The sequence below is a fragment of the Sander vitreus genome, chromosome 3 (assembly GCF_031162955.1).
Source record: "Sander vitreus isolate 19-12246 chromosome 3, sanVit1, whole genome shotgun sequence".
NCBI classification, from domain to species: domain Eukaryota; kingdom Metazoa; phylum Chordata; class Actinopteri; order Perciformes; family Percidae; genus Sander; species Sander vitreus.
This window is the reverse complement of record NC_135857.1, coordinates 31,842,582-31,863,683: the sequence shown is the minus strand read 5'-3', so window position 1 is coordinate 31,863,683 and position 21,102 is coordinate 31,842,582. Positions and strand designations below refer to the sequence as shown.

Genomic DNA, 21,102 nt, shown 5'->3' with positions numbered 1-21,102 from the left:
AAAGACATAAAACACAAAGCAATATTTCCATGGAAACCACACAATCTGACAATATAAAACAATCAAGTTTTAATGTTATTGTAATTTATTTCAGCTCAAGTTTGCAAATATAAAATACAAACATTCATATTTTCCAGAATAAACAGCATCAGGAGATGTGTATATAGTCCACATCCCATTTTATATGTAACATTCTTACAAGTGATTTGTTAACAGACTAAGTCAGCCCTTATCGAACAGCAGTGACAACTTCTCTCACAGCAAATGTACATCAGTAGTTCTCCATCATGGGGAAAGAGGATTTACATTATTACGTTTGAAAGAAAAATAAATGGAAGTGGAGTTTTGTGGAATGAAATCCATTATGAACAGGTGGTAACGTCATTTTCAGGAAGCCAAGATTTCCTAGCAGCTCTCATTTATTTGCGTCCGTATCTTGCTGTAAAAAATTCTGAGGATTAAGTGAATGTTTAAAGTTATAGTTATTGAAGGTTAAACATAAAAAGGAAGAAGCTATGGATGTTTTGTTCACGCAGCGTTGTAGTTGTCACCAAATCTCCAATTTGAATTTTAGGTAACTAATTCAAGTGATTCTTGCTATAACAAATTAAAAAGAGCACAAAGAAATCTATGCGTCATTAAAAGCAAGTGGTCTAGTTATAGTAGTGAGTTGCAGTAAGTTGTGGATTTCAGGCATTTCAGTGAATAAGCATAGACGAAATAGACCTACTTAAGTAGGCTACCTGTGCCTCAAAATTGATCTAAAGCCATGCTACAGTAAGCTACATTTACCTCTCTGGGGCAGATAGACTGCACTCTAGCTGCTAGATGTTTCGGCTGTCTCCACAGTTTAGCCACTAGCGTTGTATGTCTGCTTTTGGCTCTGGGCAGATAGTGTCTTTTTGGCTTGTGTAAGCTTTCTTGCTGAAACATTTTGAACGAAGGGAGCGTTCAGACCAAAGAAAACGATCCGGCGATTCACTGCAGGGTTGTGCGGCGGTGGGTTACTTAACTTAACTCCTGTTGTGTTGTTTCAATGCAACAAATACATAATTGCTGAATATTGAAATGTGTACTTTAGGGATGTTAACATTCAAGTATTGATTGATTTACCACAGTTTGATTGCTCAAGAATATATTAACTGACAATGTGCAAAAATACCAAACTTTTAGCAGTACCATCTTTAAATTCAGATATGTGCATTCGTTTTGTCCAGCTGTTTATATTTAAGTAAAAAAAAAAAAAGTTGGTCCTTATTCTCATAATGTGGAATGACAAAACTGGACTGAAAGTAAACATTTATCTTGTTATGATTAGAATGACCTGCGCATTTTAAAGGCAAAACACATTTAAATAACTTCAACAGTCAAACTTGATAGCTTCACTTACTCGTGAACCAAATGTAAAATTTTGACATCATGTTTTGATCTTTGTGCAAATAACTTTACATCCCTGTGCTTCTCAACAATCTATAATGTCTGTCTGTATATCTTTAAAACATCTTAAACATAAATAACGCAACTTTTTCCCCCAGTGTTAATAGAAATGTACCTAAAAGGGCACACTAGCATTAGGAAACAACGTACTGTATTAAAGATTAAAAGACATGGTCTGGTTTAAATATAGAAATGTAAAAACCTTGAAAGTGAAGTTTTCTTACAGTGTAAAGGCTAGTGTTATTTTAAGTAGTCTAAAATGTTTTTTTTGTCTTACATTTTTAAGTTAAGAGTTAACTTTAAAATCAGGAAACTGAGTTTGTTTCTAATCTATAACCAGTGTTTTTAAAATTTCAAGTGAACAGGAAGGAAAGGTTATAGTGCAATGTAGATATGTCAAGGTGTAGGCGGTATGTTACTACACCGTTTTAATCACTTTTTGGAGAAACCTGTCATTACCGGAGGCAAACGTGTGATATTATTAAGCTGGCAGTAAAATTTCCTTAATGGCAAATAAAACTAACTTGTTATTACTTCTTTAAATAATGGATATATAACACATTTGCAAATTAGATTTTTTGTCTCCAGTAGTGACAACTATCTCCGTTTTTCTTGAGGGGACTGAAAGTGGGGAATCCACTTTGGTGTAGAACATCTGACGCGAGTGATACTTCCGGTTCTCGTGTGTGTGTGTGTGTGTGTGTGTGTGTGTGTGTGTTAGCTGGTACCACCGAGTGAACCTCGTCTTGTCAGGCTCTGCGTGCTGGAGCTCAGGCCTCGAACATCTGTCAAACGGCTCGACTGAGGAACAAAACAAAAACGCACATGATGGATGTTCACGTGTTACTAATTTCTGTGACATTTTATGAAGTTCCTTTTAGACAAACCATGACTTTTTAATCACTTTTTTCGACATACTTACTATACTATGCTTTTTATGAATTCTTTTGTTACATACTATACTATGACCTTGTGTTTTCGTGCCCAACCATCATTTATACATCTGGTACCTGGTCTCTATTGCACATGCCATACTGGGTATTTCTTAAGAGGGAGCTCCTACATGACATCACCCCCCTGAAGTTTCATATATTACCTTTTATTAAAGTTTATTGGTCGAATACTTGCAATAAAAGTACATGCAGTGGATTATTGAGCTCCTGTTTCTTTAATTGTGCCATAACATACTTATAAATAACCATAAAGATTCAATATGTAGTAGCCAAATATGAACTTCAAGTGTCCTCGTGTATTACTCTTTGTAATAAACCTCGTCTCTGTGTAGTCACTCAGTTCGTGCTCTCGTGCTTTGTTCCCATCCCAACTATCTGAATTATGTTGCATTAATACAGTGGACCAATGAGTTATCACAAACTAAGACAACATATGTTATGTTGATAAAGCCCATTGAATCATTGATCCCCAACAGTCTGCTCACCTGGGCGCCGTCCTGACTCTCTCTAGCTCCAACATTCAACACATTCAGAGAGTTCGCCCTCTTCATTCTGAAAACAGGACAAAATATCATAATTACTCTTAATATTTACACACATAAAACTTCTACAAGCTTAGTTTTACTGATTTGGAATAACTTTTTGGGAAAATGTACTGCCGCCAACACTGGTTAACAGGACTGAAAAATGGAGATATCATATCAAGAGAACGAAAGGCAATTTAGAGGCTTCTAGACAGAGGTCTTAATTTAAATATAAAATAAAATATGAAAGAATTTCTCTCAAACATTAGATATCCACTATTTGAAAACAAAAAAGCTTTTTTCTTTTTGCATTATTTGTGTTTGTAAAATTATTGAACAGGATGTTCATTTAACTTGAACCAGCAAACTTCTGTAGCAAAGTCAGAGAAAAATATGGGCAAAAATATTATGTTACCCAGCATTCCTCGGGGTCGTTTCCTCCAGTCCAACTCCTTTAAGCTTGCGGACCAGTTTCTCGCTGCTTCTGCGTATCGACTCTCTGAGTTTGGTGAAGGAGCCGCTGCGCTTCAGGTTACTGAGTCCGTCCTGTCCGGAGCCGCCGTCCTCGCCACCGGACCAGCTGGGACGGCCATCGCCTGGAGGACCCACAGACAGAATGACAAAGAAATCAGTGTATATACATACAGTATGCAAAAAAAAAGCTCTCTGTGTTGGTGTTCTTGTCTCCTAAACCATGCATTAAGTATATTATAAACGCTAATATAAAACTTCAAAACAATGTACCTTCTACAGATCCAAACTCCTTTTCATGTGCTCTGGTCAGGATCTCTTTGTAAAGAGCTTCAGCTTGTCTGTATTTCCCCTGCTTTAGATAGCACGATGCCTGAGAAAGAACAAAGAAATGGAAAAGTAGGTTACAGAAAAAGGTTTGAGAGAGAAAGTGACAAATGTTTTTTTAAATGATGTAGTTTCATTAGCAGCATTTAGACTTTATTTTGCACAAAAGTAACATTTGAATAATTTATAATGTATATATAAAAGAAATGTACTGGAAGCAGTTGATAACTTGATGTATTTCATATTGATATTTGATGAAGCTGACTTGCTTGATTCTTCCACTTTTGGTGTTGTACCCACATGGTTGAGTGCGCTTATTGGATAAAAATGAATGTAATGTAATCATTTATTTTTAAATTGGTCATCACCTTTGTGAATTGAAAATCTTGACTAATCTTTAAGCAGAATTCACATTTTAACAAAATTCATACATCAAGGTTCCCTCTCACCAGGTTGTTCTTGGTCTTGGCCACGTTGGCGTCGTCTGGTCCCAGTTTGCTCTGGTAGATGTGCAGAGCGCGTTCGTAATACTGCTCCACCTCCTGGTACTTCCCCTGGTTCTGACACAGCAGAGCCAGGTTGTTCAGCTGCTTGGCCACATCTGGGTGGTCTGCACCCAGAACCTGAAGGAGCGTTCAGACACAAATTACAAGTCATAGTGTAGTATGTTGTAAAAACATCATAAAAAGTTAGTTTGCGTGGGTTTCCTCCAGGTGCTCCGGTTTCCTCCCACCGTAAAGACATGCATTTATGCAAATTAGTCGACTGGCTAACGATGCATTTACAAATATTTATTAATGTACATTGTCCTAATGAATAAATAAATCTTAAAGTATATTAAAAAAAAGTCATAGTATAGTATGTCGAAAAAAGTCATGAAAAGTCATAGTATAGTATGTCGAAAAATAGTCATAGTAGTTTTAAAAAAAAGATTACATACAGTATGTCAAAAAAGTCATAGTATAGTATGTCGAAAAAAGTCATGAAAAGTCATAGTATAGTATGTCGAAAAATAGTCATAGTATAGTGTGTCCAAAAGAAATTTAAAAAAAAGGCATACAATAGTATGTCGAAAAAAGAAAGGTCATTAAAAAGTAATAAAAAGTCATAGTATAGTATGTCAAAAAAGTTTTAAAAAAAAGTCATAGAATAGTATGTCAAAACAAAGTCATAAAAGGTCTTAGTAAAGCATGTCGAAAAAATACATAAAATCAGGTAATACAAAAGTAAAAAAAAAAGTCATAAAAATTTATAGTATAGTATGTCCAAAAAAAGTTATAGTATGTCGGAAAAAGTTTGAAAAACAGTGTGGGTGGCAATAGCTCAGCCAGTAGGGAGTTGGGTCGGGAAGTTGGAGGGTCACCAGTTCAAGTCCCAGTACGGATCAAAATACCAAACGTGGATTTCAGGCCCCTGTGTAATGTTTGCAACTTTACTAACTTCGTGAAAAATGTGAACTTCCCCTTCTTTCTTCATCAAAAAGACATATGTTTCGACATAATTATGTCGAAAAAAAGGTCATAGTATAGTATGTCAAAAAACCTGAAACGAGTTCCTGCGTGTATTCTCCCCTTTCTCACCTAGCTGTCCTGTCAAAAATTAAAAAGGCGGAAAAAGCCCCAAATATAATCGTGTATAATAATAATAATAAAAAGGGTCATAGTAAAGTACGTCTAAAAAAGTTATAGTATGTCGGAAAAAAAGTCATGATAAGTCATAGTATAGTATGTTGAATAAAAAGTCATTGTATAGTGTGTCCAAAAAAAGTCATAGTATATAGTATGCCAAAAAAGATCGTAGTCATTGTAAAAGTCATAGTATAGTATGTCAAAAATATGTGTATATTTACATTAAAACAGTGTGTGTGGCAATAGCTCAGCCCATAGGGAGTTGGGTTGGGAACCAGAGGGTCACCAGTTCAAGTCCCAGCATGGATCAAAATACTGAACGTAAACTTTCCCTCATGCGATAAATGAATTTCTTCATCAAAAAGTAATTGTCGAAAAAAAGACAAATTATGCAAAAAAAGGTAATTGTATAGTGTGTCCAAAAAAGTATGTGGGAAAAAAAGTCATAGTATAGTGTGTCGATGAAAAGTCATAAGTCAGTGAGAAAAAACAGTGTGGGTGGCAGAAGCTCAGCCAGTAGGGAGTTGGGTTGGAAACCCGAGGGTCGCAGTTCAAGTCCCAGTATGGACCAAAGTACGGAACGTGGATTTCAAGCGCCTGTGTAATGTTTGCAACTTCACTTTACTAACTTGGTAAAAAATGTGAACTTCCCCCGGCAAGATAAATACATTTCTTCTTCAAAAAGTCATAGTAAAGTATGTCCAAAAGGTCATAGTATAGTATGTAGGAAAAAAAATCATAGTATGTCAAAAAGTAAAAATCTGTCTATCTCAAGATTTTTTATAATCGTTCCAACCAGTCCAGGGACTTCCTCCGGGCCTCCTCCCAGCTGGACGTGCATCCTTACCAGATGCCCAAACCACCTCAACTTGCTCCTTTCGACGCAAAGGAGCAGTGGCTCTACTCCGAGTTCCTCACCGATGACTAAGCTTCTCACCCTATCTCTAAGGGAGCCACCCTCCTGAAAAAAAAACCATTTCTGCCGCTTGTACACATGTCATACAAAAAAGGTCATAGTATGTCGAAAAAGTCATAGTATAGTGTGTCGAAAAAAAAATCATGGTATAGTTCGATCGAAAAAAGTAATAAAAAAGTCATAGTATAGTAAGTCAAAAATGTCAAAATATAGTATGTCAAAAAAAAATCATAGTATAGTATGTTGAAATAGTCAAAAAAAGTTCATAGCATAGTATGTCGAAAAAAGTTATAAAAACTCATAGTATGTCGAAAAAGTCAAAAAAAGATCATAGTATAGTACGTTGAATAAAAAGTCATAGCCTAGTATGTCAAAAAAAGGTCATAGTATAGTATGTCGCAAAAAAGTCATAAAAATTCATAGTATAGTATGTCAAAAAAAAGTAATAGTATAGTGTGTCAAAAAAAATATAGTATACATGTAAAAAAAAGTCATTGGATAGTATGTCGATAAAAAGTCATAGTATAGTATGTTGAAAAAAAGTCATAGCAGTGTGTCGAAAAAAAGTCATAAAAAATTCATAGTATAGTATGTCAAAAAAAGTAATAGTATAGTGTGTCAAAAAAAAGGCATAGTATGTCAAAAAATGTCAAAAAAAGGTCACAGTATAGTGTGTTGAAAAAAAGTCATAAAAAGTGGCCGGGTTGGTTCAGCGGGTAGAGCAGGTGCACATATATTTAGAGGTTTATGCCTCGAGAGGTCCAGGGTTTGACTCCGACCTGTGACAACTTCCTGCATGTCTTCCCCCTCTCTCTCCCCTTTCTCACCAGTCCTGTCCATTAAAGGCGGAAAAGCCCCCAAAATAATCTTTAAAATAAATTTTAAAAATAGTAATAGTATATATAGTCATAGTATAGTATGTTGAATAAAAAGTCATAGTATAGTATGTCGCAAAAAAGTCATTGTATAGTATGTCGGAAAAAAGTCATAAAAAGTCATAGTTTAGTATGTTGAATAAAAAGTCATAGTATAGTATGTCAAAAAAGGTCATAGTATAATGTTGAATAAAAAGTCATAGAATAGTATGTCGCAAAAAAATCGTATAGTATGTCAAAAAAAAGTCATTGTATAGCATGTCGAAAAAAAGTTGTAGTATAGTATGTTGAAAGTCAAAAAAAGGTTATAGTATGTCGAAAAAAGTCATACAAAATGTGTCAAAAAAGTCTATAGTATATGGTATGTCATAAAAAGGCATAGTATAGTTAGTATGTCAAAAAAAGTCATAAAAAGGTCATAGTATAGTATGTAGGAAAAAGTCATAGTATGTCAAAAAAGTCAAAAAGTCATAGTATAGTATGTTGAAAAGAAGTCATAGTATAGTATGTCAAAAAAAGTAGGTCAAAAAAGTCATAGTATAGTATGTCATAGAAAGTCATAGTATAGTATGTCGGAAAAAGATCATAGATGTATGTTGGCCCCTGTGTAATGTGTGCAACTGTACTAACATGGTGAAAAATGTGAATTTGGGATTATTAAAGGCATTTCTTCTTCAAAAAGTCGTAGTATAGTATGACGAAAAAAAAAAAAAGTCATAGTATATTGTGTGGTAAAAATGTCATAAGAAATCATAGTATACTGTATAGCATGTTGAAAAAGTCATAAAAAGTTATAGAAAAAAATCATAGTACATAGTCAAGTTTATTACAATTATTAGGAATTGTAAGAATTCGGAGGGACCTCATAACTGCAGTATAAAATACAAATGTGCGTTCTCTCACTTTCTCTCTGATCTCCAGAGCTCTTTTACACAGTGGCTCGGCTTCCTTGTATTTTCCTCTTTTCCCATAAAGCACTGCCAGGTTGTTGAGCGTTGCTGCCACCTGCACAAACACACAAAAACAGACAATGTACATTTCATACCAACTCAGTATGTCTGATCTAAACTACACTAAAAACCTTAAATTGGAACAATGTAAATATTTTGGGGTAATATAGAAAAGTTCCCAAGAGACTAAACATTGCTGCCAAATAAAGGTTTTATGTTTTATTTTTTTACTTACACAGTGATAAAACTAAATGGTGAAAATCAAGTGAAATAGAGAAGAAAAGAAACTGACAGACAACCAGGTTGGATTCAGTATGTGTCAGTGATAATTAAACCGTCTCATTAGAAAGCAGCTGGTTTATTAAAGGAGGCTAACTTACAGCCGGATGGTCCACTCCAAGAGTTTTCTCTCTGATCGCCAACGCGTCGTTCAGCAGGTTGGCTGCTTCTTTATATTTGTTCTGGTCTCTGTAGAGAATAAAATGTTGCACTGTTTGCCACCTCAGATCAAATATTTTATATAAATTCACTTTTGTTTGGTTTGGGTAAATAAAGTTCCTTGTTCTTAGTGCAGGAACATTGTTTTGTTGAATATTATATAATTTCTGCTTATTTTATTCTGTAAAGAGCTTTAATATTATGAAAGGTGTAAACAATATGTTTGTAGTAATGGTGCTGATGAAAAAGCTGACATAAGTACAGTACTGTGCAAAAGTCTTAGGCAGGTGTGGAAAAAATGCTGTAAACTAAGAATGCTTTTTATCAATTTACAAAATGCAAAGTGAGCAACCAAAAAAAACATCTAAAATCACATCAATATTTGGTGTTATTACCCTTTGCCTTCAAACCAGCATCAATTCTTATAGGTACACTTGCAAAAAGTCAGGGAACGTTGAGGATCATAGACGCAGTGGTCGGCCAAGGAAACTTAGTGCAGCAGATGAAAAACACATCAAGCTTATTTCCCTTCGAAATCGGAAGATGTCAAGCAGTGCCATCAGCTCAGAACTGGCAGAAACCAGTGGGACCCAGGTACACCCATCTACTGTCCGGAGAAGTCTGGCCAGAAGTGGTCTTCATGGAAGAGTTGCAGCCAAAAAGCCATACCTCCGACATAGAAACAAGGCCAAGCGACTCAACTATGCACGAAAACATAGGAACTGGGGTGCAGAAAAATAGTACTGATGAGTCTAAATTTGAAATATTTGGCTGTAGCATAAGGCAGGTTGTTCGCTGAAGGGCTGTAGAGCAGTACAATAATGAGTGTCTGCAGGCAACAGTGAAGCATGGTGGAGGTTCCTTGCAAGTTTGGGGCTGCATTTCTGCAAATGGAGTTGGATATTTGGTCAGGATTAAAGGGGTGGTTCAGAATTTTGGACATAGGACCTCATTTCCAATTTAGCCAGTGTGTTATTTATCAGTGGAGACAGTTTTCAACACTTTTCATCCAGTCCTTACAGTTGCAGAGTTCGCTGGTGCTAGGCTAGCGCAAGTCAACAGTATCTGCTAGCCTGCCACTAAACAGTCTTACCCACTCCACAGTACACCCGAGGCAAATAATTTGTAACGCCAGACTATCGATGTAAATGTCTGTTGATAGAATAATGTTAGAAATAAAACTACCCTTGCATCGCATTGCAATAGTTATACTTTGTTCCCTGTAGTTGGTAGCATAGGCTACAGCAGCAGCGGAGTGATATTACCTAGGCTACTGAGAAAGCAAGTTTCCATGACAATCACACAAGTTTATTTACCTGGCGCTGCAATTTGCATGTAAACTGTCCGAGCTTACATGATATTCAGTCAGCAATTCCCTTACTTAGCGGCCCCAGCCAGGTATCTACCAAGAGTGGATCTCCCAATAGAAATTTGTGGAAACTTTGTGGTGCCCATCTGTTTGGTTTATTTTTACAATTTCTAAATGCACACTGAATCACCATGTTGTCTAGTCCTTAGTTTCCAATCCAATGCTTCAATACCAATGTACTAGGCTACTACTAGGTGTCCCGACTGGAGCGCGCTTCTCTGTTTACTTTTCGGCGCAGTACGACTAACCGGGGGAAAGTAAAATTCCGCCGCTGATGAGAAACTAGTCCCTCAAAATGGAAAGTGATCACTGAGATGCAAGGGTAGTTTTATTTCTAACATTATTCTATCAACACAGACATTTACATCGATGGTCTGACGTTATAATTTATTTGCCTTGGGTGTACTGTGGAGTGGGTAAGACTGTTTTTAGTGGCAGGCTAGCAGATACTGTTGACTTGTGCTAGCCTAGCACCAGCGAACTCTGCAACTGGAAGGACTGGATGAAAAGTGTTGAAAATGGTCTCCACTGATAAATAACACACTGGCTAACTTAGAAATGAGGTCCTATGTCCAAAATTCTGAACCACCCCTTTAATGGTGTCCTCAATGCTGAGAAATACAGGCAGATATTTATCCATCATGCAATACCATCAGGGAGGCGTATGATTGGCCCCAAATTTATTCTGCAGCAGGACGACCCCAAACATACAGCCAAGGTCATTAAGAACTATCTTCAGTGTAAAGAAGAACAAGAAGTCCTGGAAGTGATGGCATGGCCCCCGTAGAGCCCCGATCTCAGCATCATCGAGTCTGTCTGGGATAACATGAAGAGACAGAAGGATTTGAGGAAGCCCATATCCACAGAAGATCTGTGGTTAGTTCTCCAAGATGTTTGGAATAACCTACCTGCCGAGTTCCTTCAAAGACTTTGTGCAAGTGTACCTAGAAGAATTGATGCTGTCTTGAAGGAAAAGGGTGGTCACACCAAATATTGATTTGATTTAGATTTCTGTTCATTCACTGCATTTTGTTAATTGATGAAAATAAACTATTAACACTTAAATTTTTGAAAGCATTCTTAGTTTACAGCATTTTTTCATACCTGCCTAAAACGTTTGCACAGTTCTGTAGCAGAATAATGTTATACAATACATTATTTATATTACAGCAATGTAAACAAAAAGTAGAGACATATATCAGAGCTCCTAACAACCAAAGTTGTAAGAATTAATTTGCTAAATAAGGTCATCAATACGAGACCTGTCTCCTCTGCCTTTCACAAAGATGGAAAAATGTGCATTTAGATAATAATGAATTGACTCCTAATGTTAGGACACCTGTCTCAGAGGGTAACAACAGGGTGGACATAAGTAGAGAGCATTATCAATTTGTTTGTGTCTCACCTGTATACCAGTGCCAGTATATTCAGCATGGTGGCTACATCTGGGTGGGTGTGGCCTGAGGACTTCTCCAGGTCTTCCAAAGCCTGTTGAGACATTAAAATAATGATTTACATTTTTGAAAAACTGCATTCACCTATTCATTTCTGATCTTGGTAGGGGTTCCCCCAGGGCAAACTGTTCTCTGAGAGTGATTCAATTTCAATTTGGGCCTAGGTGTACATTCACAAACACTGCTGTGATGTTTGACATTCCGGCCAAAACACAGGTCTTTCTTCTTCTTTCTTAGAGAAACACAACCCAACGTCACCCTGTGGTGGCAATCGTATAACTGCCGATCAGACTTGTCAGTCAGTTTTGAGGCGGTGTCAGAGTCCCGTACAGTAAACCTCACTGCCTCTATCGCTGCCACAAGAAAGTTTTAAAAAACTATTAGGGTAAAAAACCAAATCACAAGCACTTAACGTCCTAGGAGTTTGTGTAACAATAAAGCACAGTCGCTCCGTCTCTTGTCTTTCTGGTATCAAGCGCGGTTGTAAATGTCAATATCTAAACAATCTGATGGAAAACAATGAATGTGAAAGTCTACTTGTGCTACATTGGACAACAGGATATCACACAAATGGGCCATTTAAGTGACATACCAAGCTGGCAGGGAAGGAGCCAGAGCTGTTGCAGGCCTCAGTTCTGTTTCTGCAAGTTACAGGATACTATACAGAGGACCAGTTCAAGGTAAACGCCCCTCTCACCTGTTTGCAGAGTGGCACAGCGACCTCATATCGACCCTGGGATGCGTACTGGATGACCAGGTTGTGGAGTGTTCGAAGGCGGGCGGGAATCTCGTAGCCGCCCTGCTGGGCTGCGGCTGCTGCACTGCTGTGGTGAGGCTGGGACACTGAACAGCAATAAGCAGACAAACGCAAAGAAATGCAAGATTTGATACAAGCCTGGACTTAATGTAAGCAATCAATTACAAGTTTGAGTCACATTCCATTAAAAGGTGCTGTAGGTAGGATTGGGAAGATCCAGGACTTAGCCAAAAAATGTGATCATCAACAACTTCTCAGTCCCTCCCCCCTTTCTGCTGAAGCCCAAAACAGTCTCCTAAGCCCCTCCCTCCACAAGGGAGAATGAATGCGTGTGCATGAGCAGTGATTGACACGCAGTTAGACACCCCCCCTGGCCCTGATTGGTGCATCTGAACAGGGATCGGTGGATTTTTGCAAATTGCACTACAGGCTGTAGGTGGTGCCAGAGGAGCCGGATTATTTTTTTAAATGACCTGCTTCATGTAGTTCTACTCGAACATAGGGTCAGTTTCAGCAAATATGACAGAAAGTTAGAAAGTCTTACCTACTGCACCTTTAATGTAAGTACATTAATTAAATCAGAACCATTAATTGAAATAATTGTACAATTATCAATATCAATTAACAGTGTTTTTTCTAAAAGATCTTTAAAGTTTTGTCAGAGATTGATACTTTAAATTAACTCTTGCTTTGTAGCTACATTACAAAAGTGCCATGTCTACAGTCATGTGACAATGTGACTCTCCACTCATGTTGTATTGTTTTCAGAAAAATAAAGTGCTGTTATACAAGAGAACTTCAGACAAGATTAACAATTACATTATCTGCCTGCATTTAAAGAACAAAGTTAGCTGAATGAGAAAATAATTCTACCATCAGGTTTTACTCTGAAAAGATCCCGATGTGCACACTCATTATCACGGCATGTGACAAAAATTTGACATCAGAGCTTAAAAAGTCTTAGCTGTGTGTGAAGAGTTGTTACTCAAAATATCATAAGCAGTGGCATACAGTCGCACTGAGTTTATCTATGAACAACGAATACTGTTGCACACCTCTAGTAAAATCCTACATTTACACATAAATAATGTGTGACGTTGAGCTCATCAAAGCCGTTTTCACATATGAACTCCTGACAATGTACGACACATCCAGCTCCGTATTATGTCTAGATAATTTCAGGTTTGCAGTGCATGTGTGAAAGAAGCTCATGACTGACTGATCTACCCATGCAGTCAGTTTGAGTTTTATTTTCTGAGCTTTTGAGGCTTCTTACACCATCCTGACAAAATCAAGGTGATTGGAAATTCTTTGTGATGATGCTAACCCATTAATAGTTGACCTTCCTGCACTTAGACAAATATGAGAATGTCACATTTATGCTGTGAATGATTGAAAAGCATTCTGCATATTACTGGTAGAGATACATTATAATCTTACCATGTGACTGTTCCTCGTCCTCGGTAGGAAAGAGGTCATCCAGAGACTCTTTGGTGGAAGTCGTGCCTTTGTCATCCTGAAGTGAGAAACAAACACACTCAGCCAAGATAGAACTGTAGATACATTATTCTATCATATTGTCAATATTTCTCAATGTGTGCTTCGCGGGAGTTCCTCTCCAGAGTGAGAGCAAAGGGAAGAGGAGAAAAACCGGGTCTGGAGCACAGCTGAGACCCGCTGTCGTGTAGCACTGTGGTAGCTGCGGTAACCACTCGTCTCCGCTGCCTTCTCCTCAACAAACCGTGCATCTTGCTTCCCTTATTTGATAACTCCTCGCTACTCGGTTGAACCGGAAGTTGTTCTGGCCCTCCTTCGTAAAGGCCATCTCAAAGCTCTTATTCCTGCCCCAAGGAGCAAGGAGCGAGCATCGAGGAAGGATCTCCGATGAGCTATGAGCGAGGATACACAGTGCAGCCTTCCCGGAAGCCGTGCACCTGAAAGCCGTTGTTAAATCCGCCCATACAGATGACGAATTCATGTGACGCTTCAGAGGAAAGGACCTTTCATCCCTCTAAAAACACATTTCTTCGTTTCCTCTCTCCTCGCATGATTTCCTTGCGTTTCTCCCATGCTTCCTCGGAGGGGCGGACTAAGACGCGAAGAACGGAAGCAAGTGGAGGAACCAGACATGCAGTTTAAGAACCTGGGATACACCCAAAGTGTGTCTCGCACATATCCTGCCACCATTACAAAATAAATGACAAAAAAGAAAAGAAGAAGGCTCTCTCTTGAACCAAGTGCCATTTTGGATGAACCTATTGGACAGGAATAACGATATATCCATGTGGAAATATACGATCACTATCTGATCAGGCAGGTTGTACTGAAGTGTCAAGTGCGAACACACATATGTGGTGACAGCTGAGATCCGATCTGGCACATGAAATCACAAAAGTAGCATTGAAAAGACAAGTGTAACCACGGCCCTGGTTGGCTGGGGAAGTAGTCTTCCTGAAGAAACACACAACACACACATATTTGTGTTTGTGTGCAGTTTGTCGTCTCCTCACCAGCTGTGGCTCCTCCAGGTCGTATTTGCGTATGGAGGACATGAACTGCAGGTGTTTGTTCTGCTCCTCCAGGGTGACCACCTCCTGCTCCCTGTCCTGCAGCCGCTGCTGAGCACCTGCCAGCTCGTCCCTCAACCACTGGTTCTCCTGACAAAGGCGACGCACCTGAGGAGGAGGGCACGAAGAAAGCGGAGGAGGTGATAAAGTAGGGAGAGGTAAAGAGAAAGAAAGGGGGAGGGGGGAGGAGAAAGGGTGTAGGGGAGGGAAAGAAAGAAGAAAGTAACGAGGAAAGGAAAGAAGATGAAGGAAGAGGGTGGAGAGGGAAAGGAAAAGGAGGAGGAGGAAAAGGGTTCGTTGCGGAAGGAAAAAAGAAACAAGGAGAAGAAAGATAAAATGACATGAAGGAAAACAGAAAAGATGGAGGTCAGAGAGATAGGAGGAACAGAGGAATGAGTAGTTGGAAATGAAGGAAGAGGCAGAGGTAAAGAGGAGTGAAAGGACGTAGGAAAAAGGCCAGATGAGGCATGGGTTATGAGGAGAAGAGGACGAAGGAGCAGCATTTGAGTGATCATAATTTCTTTAGGGTCAGAAAAACACAATGAAGGATTTACCAACGTCAGAGAACCTCCCGTCTGCAGAAACTCACCTGAGCGCGCAGCTTCTGTTTTTCTGCCTCCAGTGAACCCAGGTGAGCCGACAACGCCATCATCACCTGGAGGGACGAGAGACAAGTGAAACATGATGTATGCTGAAAACAAAGCCTCAGATATATAACAAAAATTATAACTTTAATTGATAATCAAACCAAACATAAAACATTAGGAAAACACATTCCCGGACAAAAGTATGTGGAAGTCCAAAAGGCTCCAAAGATTATTTATTTAAGGAAAATCAAAAAAAAAAAATGTTTCCCTTTATTTCAGAGTGACAGTGGATAGATAGGAAAGGTGGGAGAGATGGGGATGACATGCAGCAAAGGGCCGCAGGCCGGACTCGAACACGCCCCTTAATTGCATGTTTTAGTAGTATGTTTTATATTATACAGTAACTGTTGGTCTTTTAGTCCATCCCATTTTATTTTTTGTGTACCTAAGCTGCATTTTTCCTGACAGCTGCGAAGCATTTTGTGAGATTTGTATTTTGATTCTAATTTTGGACAAACTTTGAGACAAAAAAGCCCCAAAGAAATAATAAGAACATAACATAATTAAAACAAATTACACCAGCAATATAATAATAATAATATTTTTTTTTGTACTTGAGGGCAGTGGAAACATATAATTGCCTCATAACAGTTGCCTATTACACATCCAGACGAAACTTCGCAATGTTAGCATTGATCAGGAGTCGTTTCAGCCTTCCGGAAAAATGTCACTACAGTATTCACTCTCCTTGTTGCTCTGTTTTGGTCTCACCAACTCCAAAGGGAAATATCTGTCTCTTTAGCTGCTAAATGCTCCACTATGTTTGCCAGCTAGTCGCTAACATTGCCTATCTAGTATTTGGTGCTGAGCAGATAGAGTACAGTGGGTTTTTAGAGCTTTTCCCCTGAAAACTGCTGCCTGCTTAGCCTGGCTTTGCCCGCCTACATACTTCCACTCAATTTTCATTTTCTTTCAGTATGTCGTCTGGGTTTGCGGTATATTCGCAGGTTTTCTCCAGCCAAATCTTTACCGGTCCAATCAGCGAACGGAGGGAGTGGCTGAGAATGATGACGTTGAGGACGTGCACTAGAAAGATGCGAGCGAAGCCATTCGGTCTGTTGTGGCAGCAATGCTGCCGAATATCCAGAAGTTAAAGCCTGAGCAAGAACAATCTTTGCTGAGTTGTGTTGGTGGCCATGATGTTGTGGCCCTCCTCCCCACGGGGTTCGGGAAAAGTTTGATTTTCCAGCTCGCTCCGTTAGTGGTGAAGGAGTTGGCTGAGGCTAACGCTAGCGATGCTAATACTAAATATAAGCCGATAGTTGTTGTCGGTCTCCCCTCTTGTTGCACATGCGCATGACATACGTCACGACCAAACGTTAGCGATTGGTTATGGCAGATCCAGAGTGGCTCTGGGCAGATCCAATAGTTTTAAACTTCAACAGAGTACCCGCCTTCAAGGAAGTTAACACTTGTCAATGGAGAGTGGCAAGACTCTCTGTACAAATGAAATGTACGAGAGGTAGGACCAGGCTATTGCCTGCTGTGGTCAAAAACGCAGCTATGAGAGAGGTGAGAGTGATCCAAAACAGTACAGTTGTGGGCAGTAAAACAAAAACAATGAGCTGACACACGCTACAACGCTGTGCAGAGCATATTGCAGCTTTAATTTACCTAAAACAATACATCAATGACTTTGCCTCTATTCTATATTACCATTCGCACCTGTGCCTCACTCAGCCCCAGCTCTATCCTCTCCAGTGATTGGCGGATGATGCCGCTCTTCTCCTGCTCCACGCTGCCGCTTTCCAACGCCGGCCGGCTCTCCAACGCCTCCTGCAGGTTCTCCAGCAGACTGCGGTTCTCTCCTTTCAGCGCCTCAAGACCGGCGATCACCTGCTGCGTGTTGCACAGAATCTCCTCCGCCGACAACATGGCTCCAACTCTGAGGTTCCTCCTCTCACAACAACTAACCTGGGAACAGCACAAAGAGGAACACATACATGATGGAAAAAGTCATTGTAATAGATGTAGTAAAAGGGACAGTAGAGGTAGAAGCTAGGGATAGACTGATTATCGGCCCGTTTTTTGGCAGTTTGCAGATTATCTGTATCAGTGTTTTATTTGCTTGATAACCGATAAAGTTAATTAATTAGAAAGTGCGCTACTTTGGCTCAGCTACAGCTCTCTGCTTCGGTTTTACTCACCACTGAGTCTGACTTAATGTCCCGCCCACAACACTATCTGACTCTCTTTTACTGTGGATTATGTTGAAAGTTCCTAATTTATTGAATAATTGCTTAAAGCATTGAAACAAAGTTTTGTGTTGGAATTTGTAACATTCCAAAATCTTAATTTTCTTGAAAACCAGTATCGGTCAATCCCTAGTAGAAGCAGTAAAAGCAGGGCTCGTGGTATCAGTAGAGGTAGTGGTATATTCACCAGCTGTAGTAGGATAATAGTTGTGGCACTGCAGTATTTAAAAGTCAGTATTCTGTTGTTTTAGTATCAACTTGGCTTTAACTCAGCTGTTGAACACAGTCCCACTCTGGTGCTGAGTCATTTCATAAATGTAAATGGCAAACATTGAAGACTTTATAAAGACAAAACAAAAGATGTTTGGATGTGGATTGGCAGTCACCTACTCGTTCTGCAGGCTGAAGCTGCATAGACGGTGTGTGAATTATTCGATTTATTCAATCCGTCATCAACTTTGCTAAACACAAACATATGGTGGTTTTCAGTTTCCTCTTTTCTGAGAGTTTGAGAGGAGAAGTGGGTACATAATACATACAATGCAGACAGTTTACTAATGCAAACTATTTTGTTGGTTTGGTTTTATTCTGTAAACCACCTCCACATTGTCAAAATAATAACAATACACTCAATCCAACTAGGAAAACGGACATACAGAAACAAAATATAGAATCTATCTATCTATCGTGGGGTTTTTAAATCACAGAAAAATGAACAAACGTTCGTGTCTTTTCCAATATTTTGAGACAAATGTGGATAACATTAAACATTAAAATATATGAAAACACACACACACATATGTTTGTGGGCGGCGCTACAGGCCTCAGGGTGAGTTTACCAACATATCAGCTCAGAAGTAATGTATTTTTATGCTAATTTAAACCCAACACAAGTTTCTCTGCTGATGTAGTGACGACTGCGTCACATTACGTGACATTTCTGTTTATGTTCTGGTTAACACATAATCGGCTACACTGTACAATACATGTGGGTGATAATTATGCTCTGAAACACGATGTAAACACACGGACAAACACGCAGGCTTCATTTCATATTCACATCAACAAAAAGTTATTTATAGCCTACCTGCTAAATCCAGGCTCTGGCGGCGTGGTTTCGTCTTTTTGTTCCCTCTGAGCTCTTATTATTACTTTTATTTGGGAAGCAAAACCGGTCATATACAGCGGAACATTTCCGCTCTCAGTATCTTTCAGTTTATACACTGCTGAACAGATGGGACGGTTAAAACTAGAAGCTGTTTAATGATTCACCTGATGCCTCCTCGGCTCTTAGCTCCTCCTGTCATCAGGTCATCACAGATTCAAGCTAATATAACAACACATCCATTTTCCGGTTCTTCCCTTCAGAGTAAAAGTCTTATCAATGCACATCAGAGGCAAATATTGTACTTGTTAATGTACATTTGTCTGACAGCTTTAGTTACTTTTTCAGATGACAGTTTTTCATCCCCTTCCTGTCCAGTGAAAACCATGTATCTCCAGATGTGTTGATGTTGAATGTTTGTGATACACTGAAGGACGAAGTGTTCCTTTATGTGTTGAGAAAATGCTCCTACTTCTTAAATAAAGTCTTTAAAAAGCCTCTAAGATCAGATGGAAAATGCATCATCACAAAGCTGAAAACAGGGCTGTTTTTTAGAGATATGTGGTTCTCACAGGACAGCGACGCTACAAAACATATGATGATTATATAATATGAATCATTGCTGTAGATTACCCAACAGTAAATGAGTTAAGAGCACAACCTTAAACATCTACAGCAGTAAAAGTCAACATACACATTAATGCAGCAGGAATATTAATCCAGAAACATCAGATATAACAGGAAAACACTGACAGGGAACACTTTACTGCACAATGAGTACCTTTACTTTGATGCTTCAAGTACATTTTGCTGATAATACTTATACTTTCACATAAGTAAGGTTTTTAATTCAAGACTTAAACTTTTCAGTGTAGTATTTCTACCTTTACTTAAGTAAAGGATCTGAATACTTCTTCCACTACTGTCAGTATCTGTGTCCTATATGTTTTACAAACACATAAATAGGATACCCCCCCAAAAAAAAGTTGAGCCAAGATGGATTATTTACCACAAGCTGAAATCACATTTGTAATTTGGCAATACGGCAACACTGACAGAAAAGCAATAATTTAACCTGACTCTGATATGGTAATCTGTTTAGTGACCCTATTTCAGCTTAAGTTTCACTCGTTGTTCTGCACACCTAATGGATCAGATAATCTTCATTCAGCTTCAATATTTGAAGTTCAACTGTATGTGTTAAGAGTTTTTCCAACAGTATGACAATAACAATATGGGACGAACAACTCCAACTACATAAACAGTCAAATAAATTATGAAATATTCAAATATTTTGCAATAACCTGATATATAGGCTATGTCTAATTTAAGTAGAACACAAACATGTATCACCTATAACTGCATAAAAACCCAGAGATTTTATTCTGAAGGCAAAGTCTTACGATTTCCTGCATTTGTCCAGTTATGTGCGCATCCATTGACGCATCTGAGGAGCTTACCTGATCCCATATTTCCCACCATACACCGCGCCACTGGGGCTGGCCCATGGGCTGGCCGGGATGTCCTGCCCGGGACAAGGCCACCTATCTGTCGGAGAGATGAACTGCCTGCAGGACAGTTTAATATTGACAGATCATTATAGCCTGACAAGCCAGACCCGCATCCTTGGCTGCAAATGACATTTGCTGCCGCTAGGGTGCGTCTAGATTTCTAGGCTAGACCATTAATGATGACAGATTATCAACGGTTTACTTTGACAGTTTGTGTTTGTGGCTTATATATATATATATATATATATATATATATATATATATATATATATATAGTTTCTTTCACATTTTGAACCATTTTCCATGTAAAAAAAACTGTCATTTTAGGATGTACAAATCACGTCACCTTTCTTTCAAGAAGACTTGAATAGATATCTCAATAGATAACAGATACTACCAATTATTAGATGTATCTATAATGCATAAATATTTGATTCTACTTTAACAATTCTGTACTTGTAATTAAATGAAACCATGTCTCTCTTTCTAGGTGATTGCTCATTACTCTCATTTTGAAATCATCCATCCCTCTCTGTTCCTCTCTTAAGGCTGACATTTTATTTATTTATTTGTAGTATAGTCACATAAAGAATAAAAAAAAAAGAATAAATAAAACTGACTGATGAGTTAAACATGTACCTGATTTACTGTTCATCCAACTGATCATAATTGGTAATAAAATACAGGTATGTTTTGCTTCTGTTAAAAAAAACTAAATATTAAAAAAAATATATAACTACTGCACTTTGTTTTCTTATGTTGTATTGATGCCACCAACATGCAGATTAGTTTGTTCATTCAGTCAGATTAACTAGCTGGGCAGTCTATGTGTGACCCACAGCATTAATCTTATTAATGTCATATTATAGCTAAGCCTTTGGAGGAACAAGGTTTTAAAAAATAATCAACTTAAGTTACATTAAGACTTCATTATAGCAGCATTTAGTGGGAGTCAGTGGGGCCGAGGCTCAGCAGCTT

The 21,102-nt window shown here is 38.5% G+C and overlaps 1 protein-coding gene across 2 annotated transcripts; it reads right to left on the bottom strand.

The window, feature by feature from the left end:
• Positions 1-67: 67 nt before the first annotated feature.
• Positions 68-18,815, bottom strand: klc3 (kinesin light chain 3). 2 transcript variants are annotated; one of them, XM_078247003.1, is made up of 14 exons: positions 18,596-18,815; positions 16,970-17,227; positions 15,256-15,321; positions 14,610-14,774; positions 13,540-13,615; positions 12,040-12,185; positions 11,294-11,376; positions 8,462-8,549; positions 8,035-8,136; positions 4,162-4,335; positions 3,659-3,758; positions 3,330-3,510; positions 2,876-2,942; positions 68-2,238 (listed from the first exon to the last, which is right to left on the bottom strand). In XM_078247003.1, the coding sequence occupies exons 2-14, from the start codon at positions 17,186-17,188 to the stop codon at positions 2,155-2,157; spliced, it is 1,551 nt and encodes a 516-aa protein (XP_078103129.1). In that variant the 5' UTR covers positions 17,189-17,227; positions 18,596-18,815; the 3' UTR covers positions 68-2,154. The 2 variants fall into 2 exon arrangements, with proteins under 2 accessions (XP_078103129.1, XP_078103130.1); XM_078247004.1 differs by having other exon boundaries at positions 16,979-17,227.
• Between the last annotated feature and the right edge of the window lie 2,287 nt (positions 18,816-21,102).